Source organism: Centruroides vittatus, unplaced genomic scaffold, assembly GCF_030686945.1.
Source record: "Centruroides vittatus isolate TY-2023 unplaced genomic scaffold, ASM3068694v2 contig_754, whole genome shotgun sequence".
In the NCBI taxonomy this organism is placed as follows: Eukaryota; Metazoa; Arthropoda; class Arachnida; order Scorpiones; family Buthidae; genus Centruroides; species Centruroides vittatus.
In genome coordinates this window covers 1,237,719-1,260,409 of record NW_027122490.1, presented here as the reverse complement: position 1 = coordinate 1,260,409, position 22,691 = coordinate 1,237,719, and the positions used below count along the sequence as shown (strand labels likewise).

General features: G+C 31.2%; 1 protein-coding gene across 1 annotated transcript in view; it reads left to right on the top strand.

Annotated features, from left to right (window-relative positions):
• Nucleotides 1-1,966: 1,966 nt before the first annotated feature.
• LOC136981412 (prestin-like) overlaps nucleotides 1,967-22,691 on the top strand; it is a 66,836-nt gene continuing 46,111 nt past the window's right edge. Inside the window, exons 1-3 of the mRNA XM_067277730.1 lie at nucleotides 1,967-1,990; nucleotides 15,619-15,924; nucleotides 19,692-19,860. Of these exons, the coding sequence (XP_067133831.1) occupies nucleotides 15,691-15,924; nucleotides 19,692-19,860 (403 nt within the window). The 5' untranslated portion in view covers nucleotides 1,967-1,990; nucleotides 15,619-15,690. The remainder of the gene's footprint in view (nucleotides 1,991-15,618; nucleotides 15,925-19,691; nucleotides 19,861-22,691) is intronic.

Genomic DNA, 22,691 nt, shown 5'->3' with positions numbered 1-22,691 from the left:
AGTTTCTTACTGCAAATCTTCTGGCAATTGGAAAATTAATAATTGCGATATTACAATAAGACTTGAAACGTATACATTTCAAATTTAATTTGATAATTCATTATAAATTAAAGTGTTTGCATGAAATATTCCGTTTATTTTCTTTTTATTTTCGTATAAATGTTTTTTGGTTTGCGATAAATTCTGGAGTTTGAATATGGTTAATATTATATAAGAAAGTTTTCCAAGATATCTGTTATATAAGAAAGATGCCCAAATTTTTTGGACATCTTTCTTATATAACAGTCGTTTAAAGGATTGAGTATTACAGAAATTGCAAAAATCAAATTAACGGATTTTTAATTGTAATGAATCAATGAAACAGGATTTTGAAATCTTGTTGAAAATATGAATAAATAGTCTGTCAAGAATATTTTAAAAATTATTCCAGATTTTTCCAAGAATATTATTTTGTATTTATTAAATTTCTTTATCTATACATAAAATAAAATGCGATAATTAATTCATTTTATTAATATTATCCAAGAAATAAAATTGATAAAGATAAATACTAAGGTGATCAAATACTTCGTTAGCTATTTCTCACTTGATGAGTCTGGTTGGGATTGATAAAGTTAATCAATGTTTAATCTAATCGTATTTTTACTTATATTTAATCGTTAAAATTTTAGAGTGCATTATATAAGAAATTCAAGATTTCGTAATGAAATACATAGTATTATTCTCATGTCTAATTACCGGATCATTATGAAATTGAAACGTCATGCTGACATAATCATTCAACAAACAACTTTTCCTGCATTAAAGATTTGGGCCTACTTGCATTACTTTTTATTTTATTTGTATTTCAATGATCCAAGTAATACATCATTGAAATATAGGAAATTTTCTAAATAACGAATTTGATCAAGGGTCCAATATTCTCAGTAATATAAAGAAAATTCTATAGGTTCATCAGTGGCCAAGCAGTTCCCCTGAACACTGATTGTTCGATAGTGGTCGCGCGAGCTGGCCACGTGGAATTTTCCGGGTTTTCTCCACGTCTTTAACGCCTAAATAGAGGCCAGTTAACCTTAAAAGACTTCCCGGAAGGCATTCCCTTCCTAAGAAGATCGTCCAAGTGTTGCGCTGCCGTAACTAACAAAACAAAAATACAATATTCTATGTGTGGAGAATAACAACAAATGATCAAGACTTGCAAGTATGTAATGCATTTAATTAAAAATACACTTTTCTAATACAGCGTGAGCAAAACTGAAAATACTGTATATGACACTTGTATAATTTCTTCGCACTTCCGTTATAAATCGTTTTAATAGCGCACCAGGCTTCTTAAAGAACTCTTTCTTCCTTGAGGGCGCCAAGAGGCCTTTTTATCCCATTAAGAGTTCAGCTAAGTCAACAAGACAGCTAGGTGTTTCTTATTCTTTTAAACTCTTTTCGCCCTGTGGGCACTAAGAAGACCTCTTTTAGCAAACCCATTATGGGTTCGGCCAGGCCCACAACGGGGTGACCGGGTGGTGAGGGAAGGGGGCCCGACATATCCGAACGGATCACGCCGAAAAATTCTTGGGTATTTTTCGACCCGTCCGGATTCGATCCCGGATCCCCCAGAGCGGTAGGCTGCCACCTTAATCTGGCCGTCATGAACGACTGAGGGATGGTGCTCAATATACGCGGATGGACCCCCTCTGGAGAATTTCTTGGGTTTATCTGCCCATTCGGATTCGATCCTAGGTTCTCCATAATAGCTAATTAAAAAAAAAATCAAACTAATTTGTTTCAAAAGCATATAAAATTTTTATATATATTTATTAACAATTTCAATATATTATTAACTAATTAAAACAAATAATGTGGTTATTAATCACATACATTTTGCGCTATAATTGGGCGGTATTCCGCATCACTGTTTCTCGGTGAAATTTCAAGAAATTTGGCAATAACAATTTTAAGTATCGGTTTTTACGTCGAGCAGACGAACATATGAGTATGTATGTGCAAAATAATATTGTTTTTAATAATTATAAACTGAATATTATGATATAAATCAAATATTTATTAAAAAAATATCTCAACATCTTTAAATATAATAGTCTAACTGAATCTATATTTTTAGTAAAGGTAATTAAAATTGATGGCGGTAAACGAAATTAAAATTTTAGGTTGATGAATTTTTAAATTATTCATTTTTAAATGAAATCTTCGTTAACGTAAATAGGAGAACTTTCCAAAAATTTCGATTGCAATTATTTACATCGATATTTAGCGATGGCTTATGTTGAAATAAATTTCAAATTCGGTCTTTCATTATCTTACTTATTTAATGCGTCCAGGAACGAGAAATGGGCGAGAAATGTAATTTTGACACGAGTAACTTAATAACGTAATTAATTCACTATGGTTTCGTTTTACGTGGGAGTTGTGTAAAACAAAACGAAATTCTTCATCCCAAGTGGTCCAAATGAGGTATAATTTTACCTATGCACCGTCGTGGTGGCGATTGCAACTTTGTGCTCCTGACGGACTCCTCCCAGAGGGAAGCCACCGATTGTTTAACGTCACTAGTTATTGATTCATGGTAGTTTTTGAACACACACATCAATAACTAGTGATGTTAAACGATCGGCAGCTCCCCTTTGGGAGGAGTCTGTCGGGAGCATGAACGGTCATGAGTGCCGTCGTGACGGTGCACATAGGTAAAATTTTACCCCGAATGATTGCCTAAACCAGGGGTTGGCAATCTATGGCACGCGGGATGATTTTCAGTGGCATTCTGATTGAATAGAAATGCAAAAATTATATTTTAATTATTAATTACACATTTAAATGGAAGTCGTCGTTTGGTGAAGACCATGGTTCATTAAAAACAAATCTCTCATTTGTATTTCCATTACGGTGCATGTGTTTACGCTCTGTTTTGCCATCTATGTGTTATGCAAGCGCTTCATGTGTAAGAACATAATTCAAGTAATAACGTAACTTTAAAATTATACATTTTTGAAGTCTGTCATAACCAGACTAATTTTGATTGATCCCTCCATCCGATGGCGAGATTATTATTAATCAAATTGAAGACAAGTCTGCCCAAGAGGGACCACCATTTATTTTGCGTTTCAGACTAAAAACATACACATAAGGCGACAGGCCTTCCTTTTTAGGTTTCATGTCGCCAGAGGTAAAAAAGTCCTTTAAAGAAAACACAAACATCCAGTTAAAACTAAAAGGAGTCGATGACACACAGACGTCTTACTCTTCAACCATCCAGCCAGTGGGTGTTTCCGCTTTTTATCTGCTGGAACAGGCGCTGGAAAATGCAAATTTTGAAGCTGCACCCTGGCGAGGGTACCTTAAAATTTCTTTTTGTTGATCACTCCGTCCAATGGCGAGATTATTATTAATCAAATTGAAGACAAGTCTGCCCAAGAGGGACCACTTGTCAAATTGAAGAGAAGTCTGCCAAGAGGCAGACTTCTCTTCAATTTGACAAGTGGTCCCTCTTCAGTTTGACAAGTGGTCCCTCTCAGTTTGACAAGTGGTCCCTCTTCAATTTGATTAATAATAATCTCGCCATTGGACGGAGGGATCAACAAAAAGAAATTTTAAGGTACTGTCGCCAGGGCGCAGCTTCAAAATTTGCATTTTCCAGTGCCTGTTCCAGCAGATAAAAAGCGGAAACACCCACTGGCTGGATGGTTGAAGAGTAAGACGTCTGTGTGTCATCGACTCCTTTTAGTTTTAACTGGATGTTTGTGTTTTCTTTAAAGGACTTTTTTACCTCTGGCGACATGAAGCCTAAAAAGGAAGGCCTGTCACCATATGTGTATGTTTTTAGCCTGGAACGCAAAATAAATGGTGGTCCCTCTTGGGCAGACTTGTCTTCAATTTGATTCAGACTAATTTTGATAACATATAATAAACTTGGTAGAATTGTGTTGCATTCGGAGTAACACTATAACTTACGTTCGGCACAATGCTGCTGAAAAGTTGCCGACTCCTGGTCTAGACATTTATGCAACCTTTTATAATTTACAGAAAAATATTAGAATGTATGTAAAATGTTTTACTTAGGATTTTACTATAATGAATAATAATTTAGTCCAATATTTATGAATATACAGATCAAATAATACTATACTGTATGGAGTATACTACTTGAGTAAAATACATGGCAAACCAAATTATTCATTACACTGCTACTCACTGCAATGTATTTTACTTAGGCGAGGGTACCTTAAAATTTCTTTTTGTTGATCACTCCGTCCAATGGCGAGATTATTATTAATCAAATTGAAGACAAGTCTGCCCAAGAGGGACCACTTGTCAAATTGAAGAGAAGTCTGCCCAAGAGGCAGACTTCTCTTCAATTTGACAAGTGGTCCCTCTTCAGTTTGACAAGTGGTCCCTCTCAGTTTGACAAGTGGTCCCTCTTCAATTTGACAATTTGATCAATTATTATTATACTGTATCAAGTACAGAATCTATTACTAGTTTTAATCAAACAAATCTAAATTTGTTTAAATTCAAAACAAAAAAAAAAAATAGATTTTTAGATTTAGAAAATTTAATAACTTTACTATGAATCTATTACTAGTTTTAATCAAACAAATCTAAATTTGTTTAAATTCAAAACAAAAAAAACTAGTAATAGATTCAGTACTTGATACAGTATAATAATAATTGATCTGTATATTCCTCTGTTCTCTCTGTTTGGAATGTCAGAAGCTAGAGAAGCCTGCTTTGCAACATAACTACATTCAGTAAAATTTCAACTTCATATATCATTTGTATCATAAAAAGAAGTTTTGCTTCTCCAAAAATAGTGTAGAACAGTAAAGATGCTTTGTGTATGGCCAAATACCAAAGATAAACTTCTAATATAAAAGACTAATATAATCTAACTAAATAGCACTGTGTAAATAGCATTGTGATGATATGTCACTGGTAAATTATGATAGCTAAAGTGAAAGATGAAAATGTTTCACCAGTGATACACAATGTTGCAGATGTGTTAATTATCTAATACTTTGCTATTTAAGTTAAATATTTCATATTCTATAATAGTTACTTATAAAGATTATTCTTTCACATTATTTTTTAAATAACAAAATTAAGTAACTTATGGTATTTAAGTTTGTCTTTTTTTTTAATTGTAAGTTATCAATGCATCATTATTGTGTAAGTTAATAAAGTTATTAAATTTTCTAAATCTAAAAATCTATTTTTTTTTTTGTTTTGAATTTAAACAAATTTAGATTTGTTTGATTAAAACTAGTAATAGATTCAGTTAATTGTAAACTTTTGAAGTTATCTATTGATTGGTATTTGCCTAAAATGAATTTCTCACTTAGGAAAAAAATTAACTTAAAAAGGTAAATTGCATTAACATTATATGAGATTTAACAATAAGCTTATAATACCTTTTTTTTAAGTTATGTAATACAAATATACTTTATTACACATACATAGAATATTATATAGAAAATAATATTTTATATTGCTCAATCATACCAATATAAAAATACCAAATAAAAAAAATGAATGTTCTAAAGAAGGGGATTGATTACAATAGTCCCACTGAAGTTCTAAAAGAAAATTTAGTAGTAGTTATAGAACGTGTTGTGAAAAATATAGATGACAAGCACCAAATGGAAGTAATGGAAAAACTACAAAATATAATAATAAATAAGAAACTCAATATCACCTTAACACCGGGGGTGAAATCAACACTAAATCTGTGAGCACCAAGCAGACCTTCAACATGGGTGACACACCACTGCCCTGGCCACCTATGCATCTGATTTAGGGATTGCAATCCAGCAGTGTTTTGAATCCAGCTGGATTTTTGCTGGATTGAAATTATTCCAGCTGGATCCAGCGCGGATGTATTTTTGCTGCAATAAAGTGTTATCTGTCTATCTATCCTGCAATTTATGTTTTGTTTTTTTAATGAAATAAAACATTTTAAAAAAATACTTAAGAAGCTTTTATTATTTAGACTGGTCACTATAAATCAGTAAAACTTCTTACACGTTTAGGTAGTAAACTTAAGTTTGGTTCGGTTTAACACTTGAGATAGAGATAATTAACTTTAAATGTTTAGTTAGATTATAATTATAATGTAATCTTTAAGTTAAATAATAGCAAAGGTAATTCTACTGTTTAATTTATATTAATATATTATAATAATGTAAAGACGAATAATCAGTGGCTAAGTGACTATCAGTCTTACCAGTTTTCATATATAGGCTCTACATATTAGTCTGTAGTTATTTATAAGTACAGTATATAAAACTATGTACTGGAAGTAGAATAAGTTAAATAAACTACACCTTTATCAATCCAGCAAAATTTAATAAAATAATAACGTTTTCAATCGTTTTTAACGATCTTCCTCGGTTACAAAAAAAATAGAACATTAAATATAGAACATAAAATGTGTTCGGAATAAATATAAAAATTAACGGAAAACGCCCAAACGGACAAAATATAGATAAATAAACAAAATAAATAGCGGAAAAAATATATACAGGGTGTTTTTTTTTTTAACTGACGGTACTCAGAAACGTCTGTAGAGCAATCTAACAGCCGGACTGTCGCCAAATTTGGGAGAGTGACTAAGGATGACATGGAAAAGAGACAGAATTTAGGTACTACTTTTTTTCTTCGTGGAAGATTCTGCGAAGAAAAAAGTAGTATCTAAATTCGCCGGTAGAGGAGGATTTGGCGCTGTTGTAGCGAAAAAGCTACCAGCAGCACTTCACTGAAGAAAGGGTCATCAGTCACTTTTTTCCACTTGCATGGCCGCCTCGCTCCTCGGATCTAACCCCATGTTACTTTTTCCTGTGGGGTTACTTAAAGTCCAAGGTCTATCTTGGTAGTGTCCCAAACTAGATGACTTTGAAGGACAACATTTCTCGAACTGTGATGAACATTCCTGCGGACATGTTACATTGGCCATAGAGAACACGGTGTTCAGGATGCAATGAGTTGTCCAGCAGGACGGTGATCACATTGAAGAAGGGAGAAGGTTATTTGCTGATTAATTAAACTTTCGTTATTACACTGAAACCGCTGTCCGATTATTCATTCGTGTGTTTGTTAATTGCAGCTGGATTTCATGCAGATTCTTAGCTGTTTTGCTACAACAGCGCCAAATCCACCCAACCGGCAAATTTGGGTACTACTTTTTTTGTCACGGAATCTCTTTCCCATGTCGTCCTTAGTCACTCTCCCAAATTTGGCGACAGTCCGGCTGTTAGATTGCTCTACAGATGTCTCTGAGTACCGTCAGTTTAAAAAAAAAACACCCTGTATATAAAATCCAACGAAACCAGCATTGTCCGTTAATAACAGCATCTCTATGGTTTATACAACCAGTTGTCATGTGCACCTTGCAGATTTCCAATCTCTAAAGATGTTTGACCGTTTGCCTATTTGTCGTCGTTTTTATAATTGCCGCTTGATCCCATTGGACGTTAACATCATTCTGTCTTGCGTATGATGCCAGCGCAGTGTTGTCAAGGTTCGTACTGATTGTATATTTGTGTTCTTGAGCCTTTGTTTTAAACTGCGCATCGTTGCACCCACATAAACAAGCTTGGAATTGAAACGTTGGTCGTGTAAAGGCACCGAATATATACCCGTTGTTGAATTCCGATCCTCTTTCTTTTTATCGTTTCTTAAAAGTTTGAAAACAGTGGAATTACGTCGGTATACAATACGAAAATTATCAGACCTGGCAGTACGTCTATGTATCTTGTTTTAAAAAAATGGGATGTAATTAAGCACTATTATTTTTATATTTATTCCAAACACATTTTATGTTCTATAGTTAATGTTGTATTTTTTTGTAACTGAGGAAGATCGTTAAAAGGGAATACGTTATTATTTTATTAAATTTTGCTGGATTGATTAAGGTATAGTTTATTTATAAGTAATTTAAATATTAGTGTTAGTAAAGTAGTGAGTAAGTAATTAGTAGCAGTCTAGTAGTTAGCAAAGCGGCAACGCGACGACGTAGACTTTTGCGCAATTATTTAGAAAGTTAATTGAGTATTTGCGGATCCGCAACGCTGGATCCAGCACCAAGTGCTGGATCCAGCAGGCCGAAGAATGCGCTGGATCCAGCTGGATTGCTGGATGAGGGATCCAGCAATTGCAATCCCTAATCTGATTCTGACATCGAGGCAGAATTTGACAAGGCCAACATCATAGTCACTATACCCCACCTAGAACATCTAAAATGGCTAGAAGCCATATCCGTCTACAGGGCTAGCCATGTGACCACCTGTATCAACAGGAAAGATGAACTTATCTATCTGTAGCATGGCAGGCCCTTATTGACAGTGGCCTTTAAATATCAACATCCATGCACGACTGTGCATGCCCATCACAATGAGTTTTGTTAAGCAAGCATTCGATTTTGTTTTAAATCTTTACATTCTATTTTTTGAAGCATTCCATTGAATTTTTAACCTGAGGAAGGAATATTTTAAAAAGTTCAAAAACATTAGTGAAGAAAGGTTTTTTCACATGATTTGCACTGGTAACAGGTTCCAGATTTAGTGTTGATATAATAATAGGATATAAAGTACCAAATAAGCAAAGGAAAGAAATCTATAAATTTAAAAATGATATGAAAAAAAAGTGGTTTTTTTTTGAGATCACATAATCTAATAATGGTGAATGTGGACAAATCAAAACAATTAGTCATATTGATTATAGATCAATTTAATACAATTATTAAAAATATTGAAAGTGAGAATATTTACAAAAATCTAGAACATTTTTTGTAAATATTCTCACTTACAATATCCAAAGAAGGGAATACAACAAGAATTAAAGAAATACACAGTTAAGTTGATAAGAAAACAATTAATAACAAAAGATGAAGGAAAGTATATAAGTATTTTAGGTTGTAGACCACCAACTATAAAAATTAGAGTGAAAACACACAAAGATCCAATTAACTACAGACCATTAGTGGATAATATGCTTATATAAACTGGAATCTTTTGTAAAAAATAAGCTAAATGAATTCACTATATCAGATATTAGCATTAAAAATATAGATAGATTACTAAATAAATTGAAATGAATAGATATTAAGCCTCAATTCAGGATAGCATCACTACAGATATTAAAATCATGTATCCCTCAATATCTTCAAATAGAATTGAATAGAATTATAAATACGTTAGAGTATAAATTTTCCAAAGTGGCTAATTACATTTGTGATTTTTATTATCCAAAATAACCACTATAAGTGATGAAATATGGTACACTCAAATGTAAGGCCTCCCTATGGGATCCAGGATAGCTTTGATATCGGCAGAACTGTGCATGCTAGAATATGACAGACACATTAGTCAAATACCAGGAATTGTTCTATATAACAGATATGTAGATGATAGTAATGTTATATATGAAAATAATAGCGAAATTGAGGATGAAGTTTTCAATGCGAAAACATGTACATTGGACGTTCAGGTGCTGCTTTCCTGTAAGCCTAGAAGTTTGGCAATGGCATTTTGGAAAGTCAGTGAAATCATGCTTGACATTCCAAAGGCCATTACCAAACTTCTAGGCTTACAGGAAAGTGGTACTGAACATCCGACATACACGTTTTTGCGTTGAAAACTTCGGCCTCAACCTCGCTAATATAGTTAAAGTGAAGATCCTTACGTGAGCCGTTACGATCTTTACGATGATCTGTCTCGAGTTGGTCTTTATGACTCGAGAACGTCCGTACGATGGTTCAAGGAAAGCTACACCTCCACACTCAGCAAGTGAATATATACAGTTTATTTACACAACAAATATTTACAGGATGTACAAGTTCGACAACAATACATACACTATGCAACAAGGATGTGGTATCTCACATCGGCTTGTCTATTGGGGACTGTTAGACTTCGGGGAACTCAGGTCGCTTTTCAGAGATGACTCAACCGCGTGGCCGTCCTGTCTCTGCACTAACCCTTCTCAGAGGACTTTCTAAGAGGAGAACGCTCTCTCTATACACCTCAAAGGTTTCCCTAGTGTCAGAGACTACCACGTATCCGGTCTCTCGCCCTTTCTCCCTGTTTCTCTCGCCATCCTTACAATTTAAGGGATTCTACGGCGACAACTTGCGGCCAATCAGATTCTTCTTTTCCCCTGGGAAAAGAAGAATCTGATTGGCCGTCCAAAGACGTCCGCCCTACAAGGCTTCCAAAGACGTCCGCCCTACGCCCGACGACGTAGCTTACAATCGCGTCCGTCCCTTGTTTACGTTATTCAAGTCGACCCACACGTGGCAAACACATTGACGTGTGGGTCGACCATACGGAGACGCTACTCCTTTTGTTCTTTCCGGCCGTTTATGGCCCCACTGCCAGGTGGGACTAATTATCTCGATAGCGTGGCTTTTCGACCTAGGACGCTAAAAGCGGACTTTTACAGTTAATATAAATAATGTTGTAGATAGTATTAATAAGATAGGTTCAGATATACAGTTTGAGATAGGAAAAAAATAATAATAATATGATACCATTTTAAAATATAACAATAAAGAGAAAAAATGATAAATTAATTATACAAAAACATGAAAAAGAATGCAATGTTCATAAAATAAATTATTATTCTGAAATACCAGAATATATAAAGAAAACTACTTTTAATACGCACGAGGGTCATTCTAAAAGTAAAAAACATTTGTCTCTCTAGATATTTTCATTTAAGATAATGAAACAAAACTTATTTTACAACACACACGATACCTTAGCTATTTTTCTGTGTAGTCGCCATACAAATTTAAACATTTGTCATAGCGTATCACCAGCTTTTCTATGCCTTCTGCACACTCAGTTACTGCCAAGTTCTTAAACCATCCCATTAATGGCCTCTTTCAGTTTGTTGTCACTTCCATAGTGATTCTCAATCAAAAAAGTCTTCAATTTGGAAAAAAGACGGTAATCACTTCGAGCCAAGTCCTGGCTCGAAGTCCAGCAACATGCAGATGTGCGTTATTGCTGCTGCATTGACGAGGAACTTGCTTATGGAGTTTAAGCGTGAAGTTTTTGAACATTTTCCTTATAGCCAGGACTTGGCTCGGAGTGATTACCATCTTTTTTCCAAATTGAAGACTTTTTTGATTGAGAATCACTATGGAAGTGACAACAAATTGAAAGAGGTCATTAATGACTGGTTCAAGAACTTGGCAGTAACTGAGTGTGCAGAAGGCATAGAAAAGCTGGTGATACGCTATGACAAATGTTTAAATTTGTATGGCGACTACGCAGAAAAATAGCTAAGGTATCGTGTGTTGTAAGATAAGTTTTGTTTCATTATGTTAAATAAAAATATCTAGAGAGACAAACATTCCTTACTTCTAGAATGACCCTCATATATAGACAAAATTTAACACAGGAACATTAATGAAGAAATAAAACAGGAAGAAATATCTAAAATTATAAACATTTACATAATGAATGTATATCCAAAAAAGATGATTAAAAATTGGTTAAAATCCCAAACTGAAAATCCAAGAAACAATCAGAGAAAAAATGAGAATGCCAGACATCTGAAAAGCCATATATAAAAGACATTTTTGAAAGAATGAAGACAATATTGATAAATTATGATATCCAATTAATTCCAGAATGCACTAATACTATAATGTCTTGGATTAATAATAAAAAAAAGATTAGAGAATAGAAACAATTAATAGTACTTTTGAACAGTGGTGTGGTATATTGAACAGTATGTGGTGTATAAATTCAATTGTAATTGTAAAAATCTGAATATTTACATATGGAAAATCAGTTGACAATTAAAAACCTGTATACAAGAACACATTAAAGCTATACAGTAATAGTGATTTTTCGACAGTCAATCAACATTGCAGTAAATATGGATGCAAAATTAATAAAAACTATAAAAATAATTAAAAAAGAAAAGAATACATTAAAAAGAAAATTATTTGAACATATTGCAATAATAAAGAAAAAAGCAGAAATAATAATTTGATAAATGTATGAAAATAGACAATAGGTGGAACAACTATCTTGGGGTTAATTAATACCATAGGTAGTTCAACTGCAGTGGCATGCCGTCATTCGAAGCGATGGAAGCGCTGCTTCCACCTTCCAATGACCTTCCCTTGTATTTTATAAAATATAAATTTTCATATTTTAACGTACTTCGCATTAATTAAAATTAATATTTTATTATAACTGCATTATGTATCTTTTAGAAATTTCTATACTACATGTAAAAAAAAACGATAAGATTGCTATTGTATATTCGAATAATTCGGTGGCGGAAGGAATGTCGAAACCGGGTCAGTTTCCAATCAGCCAGATTATATAGGCATTGGCACATGCGGTTTACAGAGCACCAACATCACGGTTTAGCTGGTAGAAGCAACACAGGCATAAAGCTTCTAATTTTATATCCCGGACCGGTTGTGGGCTGTTAGCCGCCTGCCTGCTAGATGTTCAGCCGCCCTCGCCCGATTATGTGAATCATGAGTAGACTAGATCAACGGCGGGCAACCCCCAGCCCGCGGGCCAGCTACGGCTTGTGAAAAGTTTCTATCCGGCCCGCGAGATCTTTACTAGATTATTAAATTGGAAAAATAACTAATTAATAGTTATTTTTCCAATTCTTTGTAATTTTCGAAAACGATAAGAGAAATAAATGTAGTAATTAACTTTTTATTTATTTATTTCATATTTGCAAACTAAAAAAATTACAAGTCACAAGAAGGTGTCAATTAACTACTACGGCCCGCGGAAAAAACGTAAAATTTATTCTGGCCCATGTTATAAAAAAGGTTGCCCACCCTAGACTAGATTTATAACTTAACCCAACCGATAGGAATTTACTGACATGTTTTTATGATAGTTCTGTATAGTTGACAGGAGTTTAAAAAAAAAATCCATTAAAATATTTGATATATTTATTCTGCGTTTATTCTGCTCTCCCATCTTATATTACTTACGTATTTCAATGTTAAACCGGTGATATTACAATTTAGTACATCCCATCTGTAAGGGGATGCAGAAAAAACGTGTACAATTATAGTACAGTGTTAAAAAATTAACTGTTACTTTGGCAGCATCATTTACAACCAAATTTAATGAATGAGACATACAATGGTACAAAAAAAAAAAAAGCTCTAGAATTTATTTTCCTTAAATTTACGATTTATATATCCGTTGTCATAAAAATTTCTTTCCACTTTTTTCTCAAGACTACAGATATTCAAGTACAAAGTAACCGGTTTTGACTTATTTCTACTAAGAAGTAGTTAAATAATTAAGAGATTAGGGAATGGGGATATAAATAAAACCCTGCTGAAATAGCCAGAATTTTACTTAAACAAAAGCTTAACCGAACCAATCACTAGCTCAGTACAGTGGGAAACTGATTTCCGTGCACGCCTGGTACTAAAACGAATTACGGTAGTTAGAAAACAAATGACTATTAAGTTTAACATATTTACATCTATGGCGAGAAACGTTTAGAATTTACAACAGCTCTGGAGGGTCCTTTGAGATATACTAGTGATGCGACAAAAGAGGCATTTGACATTGACCGGTATCGGCACCCTCGGGATTTGGCAGCCTGCGTGCATGCACGTGCCGCACACTACCAGAATGCGTCTGATTCCATTCATTAGCCACTCGCAGGGAGCTATTTCACTAAGTGGATTGTTTTAAGATTTAAAGTAAAGAATATTTTGTTATTTTTATGTATGTTTCTTCACAAAGTTATATTTAATTATAAGTTTCTTTAAAAGTATATTCATACAATTGAAGAATTTTTGTATTAGGTATGTATATCCATCATACATTTTGTTTTACCAAGTAAGTTTTCTTTTATAATTTTAATTTTAGCCCTTATATCGTGGCTAGTGATTCAAAACTTTATTTTAAAAAAGTTTAGGCTCAATACCATATAATGAAAAAGAAAACATTATTAAAAGAGAAAGATTGATGCCTAAATTAAATATAAATACGTCAACAAAAAAATTTCGACATTTTGACGATAAAATTTATGACGAATGACGATTCTTTCGTAAAATTGAAGCAATTTGGAAATCAAAATAGAATAGAATTTAACATTGGCAGACAATATAAAATAAATATTGAAAATTATAACAAGATAATTACGATTAATAGATATATCTAAATTAATAAATGTTATATGTTTTTTCTCGAAGCAAGAATTGGCATTTAGAGGGCATAGGGAATTTATTGAATCTAAGAAGTAATTATATTGAACTTTCTTATGTTATTTATTAAGTACGTCAGATAATCTATTAAAAATACACTTAAAGAAGTATACGGTTTTTACTGGCTTATCGAACAAACGAATACGAACGGGCCCTGACGCGCAATTAATTGATTGCCCCTGTAAGTCGGCTTCTTACAGAAAGACAGCTTTCCTATCATCAAATGCCACAGCACGCCACTGTTCAACTGTCCAACCACTACTATTATGCCAGTGCTATGTGCATAGTCTAGTAGCTCAAGCCCAATCAGCTCATAACCAACCAACCAACTATAAGGGGTCAGTGCAATTCATTGGGTTACAGTACTAATGAATTTGAGATGGTAATAATCAATAAGGATATGATAACTGAAAGGTAGATATATCAATTTCCCAGCTTAAGGAAGTATGCAGCAAAAATTCCAACGTTATTTTCTACAACTTATGTATGTGAATAGTTTTTTCGTAATGAATTTAGTAAAAATTAAAACAAGAAACCAGCTAACAGACACATCGAAACTAATTTAAAACTAGCAGTGATTAATATTTAACCAAATATTTACGATATATTACCTTTACTTAATTTAGCTTCTAGAAATGATGTGTATTTTTATTTATTTAACTAAATGACACTATTTTGTTAACACTTGAAAAGGCCATTGGCCTTTTCAAGTGTTAACAAAAATGCATATACCAAAAAAATAAACAATCAACAAAACAAAAAAAAAGAACAACAAAAATAAATAATACACAAAACTAGACACTGTTCAATTTTTTTCAATTTGTTTAAATTGCCCATAAGTTCTCAGATCTTTATATTCTTTTAAAGCATTCCAGTTATATATGAGTTGGTAGATCGGTGCATCTCGGCCAAAACAGTGCTTAACTTTTGGTAGAATCAAATTATTTTTCCATCGATAGTTATAGTTAGAGGTTCTAAAGTGCTTATTTAACTCATCACTTATATAATAAGTGATGAGTTAAGATTAAGATTAATATTAGCTTGAATCTTATATCTTTATATTAGCTAAGCTTAAGATTAAGAATAATAACTAATAACTAAGCTTCTTAACTAATTCAAAACTATCTCGGCAACACAAAACGTGTAGTGTGATAAATTAATTATTTGCTGAACACGTTCTATTTAATGATATTTTTTTAATCTGAAATGCTGTTTCTTTTACATTTAAGCCATAATATATACAAAAATTTGATGATGTAGTAAAGTATGAAAATATTTTTACATAAGTTTTATAAATTTTTATATTAGTAGTCTGTTTATTAAAAAGAATAATTTGTTTTAAATATATTATTTAATAAAAAATAAATTTTGTTATATTCAATGTTATTTTACAGATAATTACCATCATCTATGTAAATAAACTGTAATGAATAAAATAAATCAAACATATATATATAATAGAAGAAATGAATGCTTCTCAAGAGACCTTATCTGCTGATTGCCAAAATGCATATTCTGCATCGTATATGTTACATAATAATGTCAGCCATTCCGAAGAAAATTTAGCTCATGCATTGGAATTAGGAATAAACAGTTCAACTGAAAATGCATCATATCAAATTTTTAGAGAAATTATTGATCAATTAAAAATTGAAAAAAATTATCGTAAGAGCAACTGTAATAATTCTATCCATCAGAAAGTAAGTTATTGATATGGGAATTATATATTATATATTTGTACTATTTTCAATCTTTTATGAATATATATGTTTTAATTTTGTTTTTAGTAAAATGCATAAAAAGAGATTGAACAATATATTACATTCTTTAATAGGTTGAATTTTGCAATTTGTTTTAGTTAAATGTGTTTTCATTTCAAAAATATAACAAGTTATTCAGGTTTGTTTACAAATGAATATACTCACTTTATTGACATTTAAAAATTTTATGTAGACTGTTAATTATCATGATTTTAAAACACACTGATACAAAACTTTTATATTATTGATATTTTACATAAAACCTGAAAAAATCTAAAATTTAACAGTTTCTAAAAAAGCTTGCATAGTTTGTCAATAAAAAAAATTATAAAATAAAAGAAAATATAAAAAAGCTATAGTATATATGTAGATATTTTATAATAAATAAATATTTCATATTTATATTATTTTTCATATTTTTTTTTTCTTTTCAAGAATATATTCAATTATATTTTTGTTTATATTAACTTATTAGTTAATATAAACAAAAGTACTTATAAGTTTTCTAAATATGTCTTATTTAGAAAAATATTTTGCAATTTATTTGCTTCTAAGTTTTTATTACAAAGTTATTTATTAACCTTCAAACTAATTTTGAATAAATATTTCAGTGTGTACTACATTCTAAATATTCTGTACCAGTAGTCAACAACACGATACCCATGGTCATTTCCAATGGCCCTCTAGAACCATAGTCACACAAGCACAAATACACAAATATATATACCTGTTATTTTATTTTATTTGATTTTGTGTCATTTTATGTATGTACTTTTTATTTATATTTTTTAGTTATTACATGCATGTATAATCTTTATTTTGTACAAATATACATTTTTCAAAACAATTATTTTGTTTATTTATTGCAACATTATGATTTTTTTCCTGTGTTTTTGATGGTTTTTAAAATTTATATTGTGTCCTTAGTAACAAAAAGGTTGCTGACTCCTGTTCTGTACTATAAAATAATTAAATTTAAATTTTCAACATACAAAATAAAATTATATTGAATAAACAGTTCAACTAACAAAAATTTATAAACAAAATGTAGAACAAAATGAAATAAAATTCATCACATGTAATAAAATCTATATATATATATATATATATATATATATAAATAAACAACAACTAACCCGTTATATATAAAGACCAACAACTGCTGAATTATCGGGCTAGCAAATGGCTATAGTAATATTAATATTTGGCAGTTGTTGGTCTTTATATATAACGGGTTAGTTGTTGTTTATATGTATACGCCTTGCCGGGGTTTGCGATGGCCGGTTGAGTGCCTTTGGGAGGACATGGGCAATTAATGTGTCCCCAGCCAGCATTGTAATAGCCGTCGATGGTCGTACGGTAATCTTATATCAACTGGAAGGGGAGGATCGGACCGAAGGTCCGGGTAGCGTAACTGGTAACGTGTCTGCACGGATAGCCGAAGTTGCGGGTTCGAATCCCGCTTCGGGCCGATTCTTTTCTTCCAGTTAAGCCTAAATTTATTTAAAATTATTTAATTAAAATTCTAATTATTAAATTTAGCAAGAGATGGCGCCTAACGCCTAACTCTAGTACCAAATTAACTTAAATTATTAATAGTACTATAGCCATTTGCTAGCCCGATAATTCGGCAGTTGTTGGTTTTTATATATATATATATATATATATTTTAAATAATGATTAATAAAACCTATTTCATTAAATTCTCTGAGTTTCAACCTTATTCATATCTATATTTCTATATTTTCTTAATCTGTAATGTTTTTATGCATTATATATTCCTACTACTATATAAAATTTTACATATACAGCTATAAATAAAATATTGGTTGTTTTACATTTACTGCTATAGCAGTAAATGTAAAACAATATTTTATCATCAGATGAAGTTTGAGCAAAAGCTGTAGAAAAATCATTGTCTAATCTTACATCTCAGAAATGTTTAAAAAATTTCTTTTAATTTTTTTTTCAATACACTCTACATAAATTTTCCTTTCCTGTTTGCATATTCATAATTTATATAATAGACATGCTTGTTGTGCCAAAGTCTTTGAAGGGCTGGTATATTTGTGGACTAATGAATGTTCCTTGCCTGATCTCAGTATTTAGTCTTGGAAATTTTTCACATAAGTATTGAAATGCTCTATCTTGGTTGTTGCTTTTACAAATGCTATCTTGAGCCTCAGCTTTGTAATTGTAACAGCAAGACTTTACTGGGATTTATTAATGGTTCAAATACAATATTTTCCATGCCAGGCACAACAAAGTTTTAGTGAGGCCATTTTTTTCATTTGTTGCAGACACTAGTTTGATGTCTTACTCACATATAAAATATTTGATATACCCATTTGCCTTGCAGATCAACTTTCAAATATATTGTGATGACTTTCAAATCACTACTTATCAGCTATTTGTCTTCCATAGTTTATGCTGCTTGGAATAGTTCATAATGATATAACTTTCATTGGCTTGGGCTGCATGTAACTGGGATCGAAGGCATCATATTATCATTATGTAATAATATACTTCAGACTTGTTTTGGAAGAGACTGCAAAAAGTTTCCATTTGTCTGGTTCATATGAAATGTCCAAATCTTCAACATTTATTCAGAATGTCATGTCATCATTAATGTAGAAAAATAGTCCAAGATTTTTCTGATAGGTCTTAAAAGCAGACAATATTACTGTTTTGGCAAGAACATTCTGTTACTACAGTTGAGAAGCTAATAGTTTTGTTTTACACTTTGGTAGTTCCAAGTTGCTTATAAGATCACTTAGTTCACACTTCATGATTTTGTGTGATTCACCTAATGAAACTGTAGCTGTTATGCAGGTTCCTCTGGAGTATCATCTGTACTTCATAAGAATTTACTATCATTGTTTGTGGAAATGTTAGTTGGAGAATCAGGAATAGGTAAACCTTTTTCATTGAACACTAGTTGCTTGGCAGATGGTATATTTTAGATATTTAATAGTCCATTTTTCTTCTAGTTTAGACCTTTCTTTGGGAGGACCATTTAAAAGTGGCATATATGTTGAATGATTAGTCTGTTTATACTAAATGATAGGCACAGCAAAAGACAAATTTTCATTCCATTCATCCATGCATTTAGAGTTGAAGAACATGTTGTTCAACACACATGGTGTCCAAGGGTTGTCTTGGTCCACTCACTATCTGAAAAGCAGAGTACAGGAAATATGCTCTTTTCACTGCTAGAGATAATGATTATTTTCTTGAACTAAAAATCACTTTTCACATATATAACAAAAGTTATATGGATTGTCAATACATATACAGAGCATTTTGAATGCAATTCAGAAAGCAGTTGTAGAGAAACTGAACAGTGCAGAAACATTTCCTTAACTTCTTCAAGATGCATTATATTTAGTGATATTCATGAGCTCTGATCATGTGATAAGAACAGCATTGCTAAGTCATCCAAGCCATTTGGGAAACATTTGATTTAGGGCTATTTCAGTTATGTTTTCTTGTATAACATGAAAACAAGAACCTATTAAAGAAATTAATGTCATTTTTGAATTTAGCACTCCGAAATATAGACTATATATAAAGATTAACTACATTTGTTTTGAAAAAAGTTTATAGTTGAACAGTGATAATTTGTTTGTCGGAAAAGTTTCATTTCAATTACATTTTATTCTGTAAAAAATATTTAATAATTTTTAGTAATATTTTTCATTTTATAGTGTATTAAGAAGATATCAGCATATTGCACATGTTCAACATCTTGTGTTTTATCAATATTTTTAAGAATGTTTCCTGTTCTTTCCTGGTTACCAAGATATAACTGCAGAGAGTATTTAATTAATGATATTATTGCAGGTTTTACAGTAGCAATTCTACATATTCCTCAAGGTATTATTGTGTCTTTTTTAAAATTTAAATAAAAAATAAAATTCATTAATTTTAGTCTTTTAATTATTTTCTGTAAGATAATAATAAACTGATAATAAACACTTTATATTTATTGCTGTAATGGTTAGTATGTAAAATTCAACAAAAATCAATTAATATAGTAATTTTATAATTCAAGTTGACTTTTCAATGCTACAAAAATTTCAAAAAATGGATAAATAATAAACTGTATTTATAAACTATATAAACATTTTTAAAAATAAACCCTTAATAATTAAATATTGTTAAGCAATTTTAAGAATTTTTAACTTAAAGAATTCTGGTATAGGTGCGAAAAGAAATCCCTGTTAGACCTAGTATTGATCAATTGGTCAGTCTGTTATCAACAATTTGAATAAAGTTGTTTACAAAATTTTATGATGTAAATATAGGTCACTAATAAAATTTATTACATAATTTAGGTAAATTTTCTTATTACTTAATATATATTTTAGATTTTGTAAATTTTGTTTTCAGAATTTTTAATGGAATTGATCTTTTATTGTTAAAAAAACTATTAAAATAACAAGTTTATTGATTTATGAATTAAAATCATAAACTTTTATTATTGTATTTTCTTGATTCATAGAGTACAGAACTTTTTTTTATAAAGGAAAAATGTTTAAATAATCAATTTTATTAAGTTTATTGATTTATGAATTAAAATCATAAAATTTTATTATTGTATTTTCTTGATTCATAGAGTACAGAATTTTTTTTTATAAAGGAAAAATGTTTAAATAATCAATTTTATTAAGTTTTGTTAAGTTTCTGAGAAAATTTGTTTGTAACAAGTTAGAAAAACAATGTAAATACCATGAAACAGGTAATATTTCTTTTTCTATGTTCTTCTATATACACAATAAATAGTTGTTTTAATGTTGTATTGAAGATGTTTTAACTGTTAACAAGCAATTATTTATTGTGACATAGTCACAATACCAGACTGTAATTTTCAATCATATTTTTAATTTATTTAAATTAAAATATATTCTCTCCACCTCAAATTAGTAGTGACTTGCCCCTGTACATTATACCTTTTCTTTAACAATAAAGTCATGCAGGTCATCTATCTAACATCTTTTGGGGGGGATTTTTGAATTGAAATAACATGACTTCCAGTTTGTATAGAGAGGTTTCCAGGTCACATGTCACATGATAAAACACATGTTTGCTCTGCCCCTTCTCCATTTTTGTGGTTGGTTCCGCTTGCTTAGTTTGCACGTGGTCTGTTGTTCGACAGGTTGGCAGTGCTTTTTTTTTCAGTTTAAACTTATAAAAATACTGCAGTTCTATTATCATGGATAAAGTTAAAATAGATTCTTTTCTTGTGAGCTATTCTAGCAGTCTAACAGGACGAGATGCAGTTTTATATGAAGAGAAAATTTCATTATGTCAAGGTGATCCATACAAAGCCAGCTTGTCAGACTTTGTTGTAGATCAAGAGTTGTGACCTTTGAAATATTAAATCTGTAAGTCAAATCTTCCAAACTTAAATTTAAGTGAAGTCTCATTAAACATACTATCATCTCTTGAAAAGGAGTTAATTTTCTGGAATTTGGATGATCAATTTGTTTGCAATAAAGGTTCAGCACCAATGAAAGCAATTTAAAATTGCTGAGTCTAGTAAAAAAATGAATCTTGTTGTCATCACCCTCAAAAACTCTTCATTAAGAACTTGTTTTTTTTAATAATAAAACATCGGTTTTTAAGTTTGTACACTGATGTTGCAAGCTTTCTAAACCCTTATCCTTAAATTCAGTCTAGCAAGTGACAGTTTCAACTAAAGATGTAGTTTGTACACATGCATTAGATTTTAAAGGCTCTGCTTCTTCCACTTCTGCAATTATTGAGATCTCTACATCTTTAACAGTAGAAGGTTGGGTGCAAGCTTCAGTTGGCTTAGAAGTTTCAGCTTCTAGGGCAACTTGTTATCTCTTGTGATTACATGCTCTTTCATAATGCTACTGATTTGCATTTGGGTTGTGGCCACTCTCATACCACATGTATAATGTTGGCACCCAGTCTGGTGATGACTCATTGTACAATGAGGAAGGTTTTCCTTTGGGGTGAAAAACTTTTTAAATAATATATTATGACAATTTAATATTAAATTATTATTATTATTAATATACTGTATGTAAAATTACTAACATTAAACAATATTAAAAGAAATTATTATGGTATTTTATATATAAATAATAAATAAGAATTTGTCAGGAACAAGTTGAAGGTTTACTATGTAATTATTATTTGTTACTAATGTAAAAAATCATTGTAAAAAGTAGCATCTTAAAGAAATGTTAATGTTGCTCACCAAAATAACCTAACTTAGCTATTTGTAAAATGAACAATGGAAATTATTTGTTTATATCTTAAAAAATACACAATTTTATTTATGTAAATTAGACTGGAAGGGCAATTGGCTCAAATGCATTTCTAATTCGTCATCTGCTAAGTGATTATCTTTGCTTAACACTTTAATATTAACTCTACTGTATATTACAAGCAAGCACTTTCTGATGCTCATGCAAAAGTTTATCTAATATATTGATAACTAGTAATCTGATTTATTGCTTACCTGAAATGAAATGTTTCTGACAAACTCTTGTATTGATATTCACTTTATCCATATTGAAATTTTTCCAGTTAATTCTCGAGAACCATGCAGATTGTCTTTGTTGTGAAAGCTCCTCAGTTTGGGGTTTTTGATGACAAATAATGCTGGGAATTTTAAAAAATGATGTTCCTTTGTTCTTGAGTAAACTAGTATTACACCTAATTACGCAACA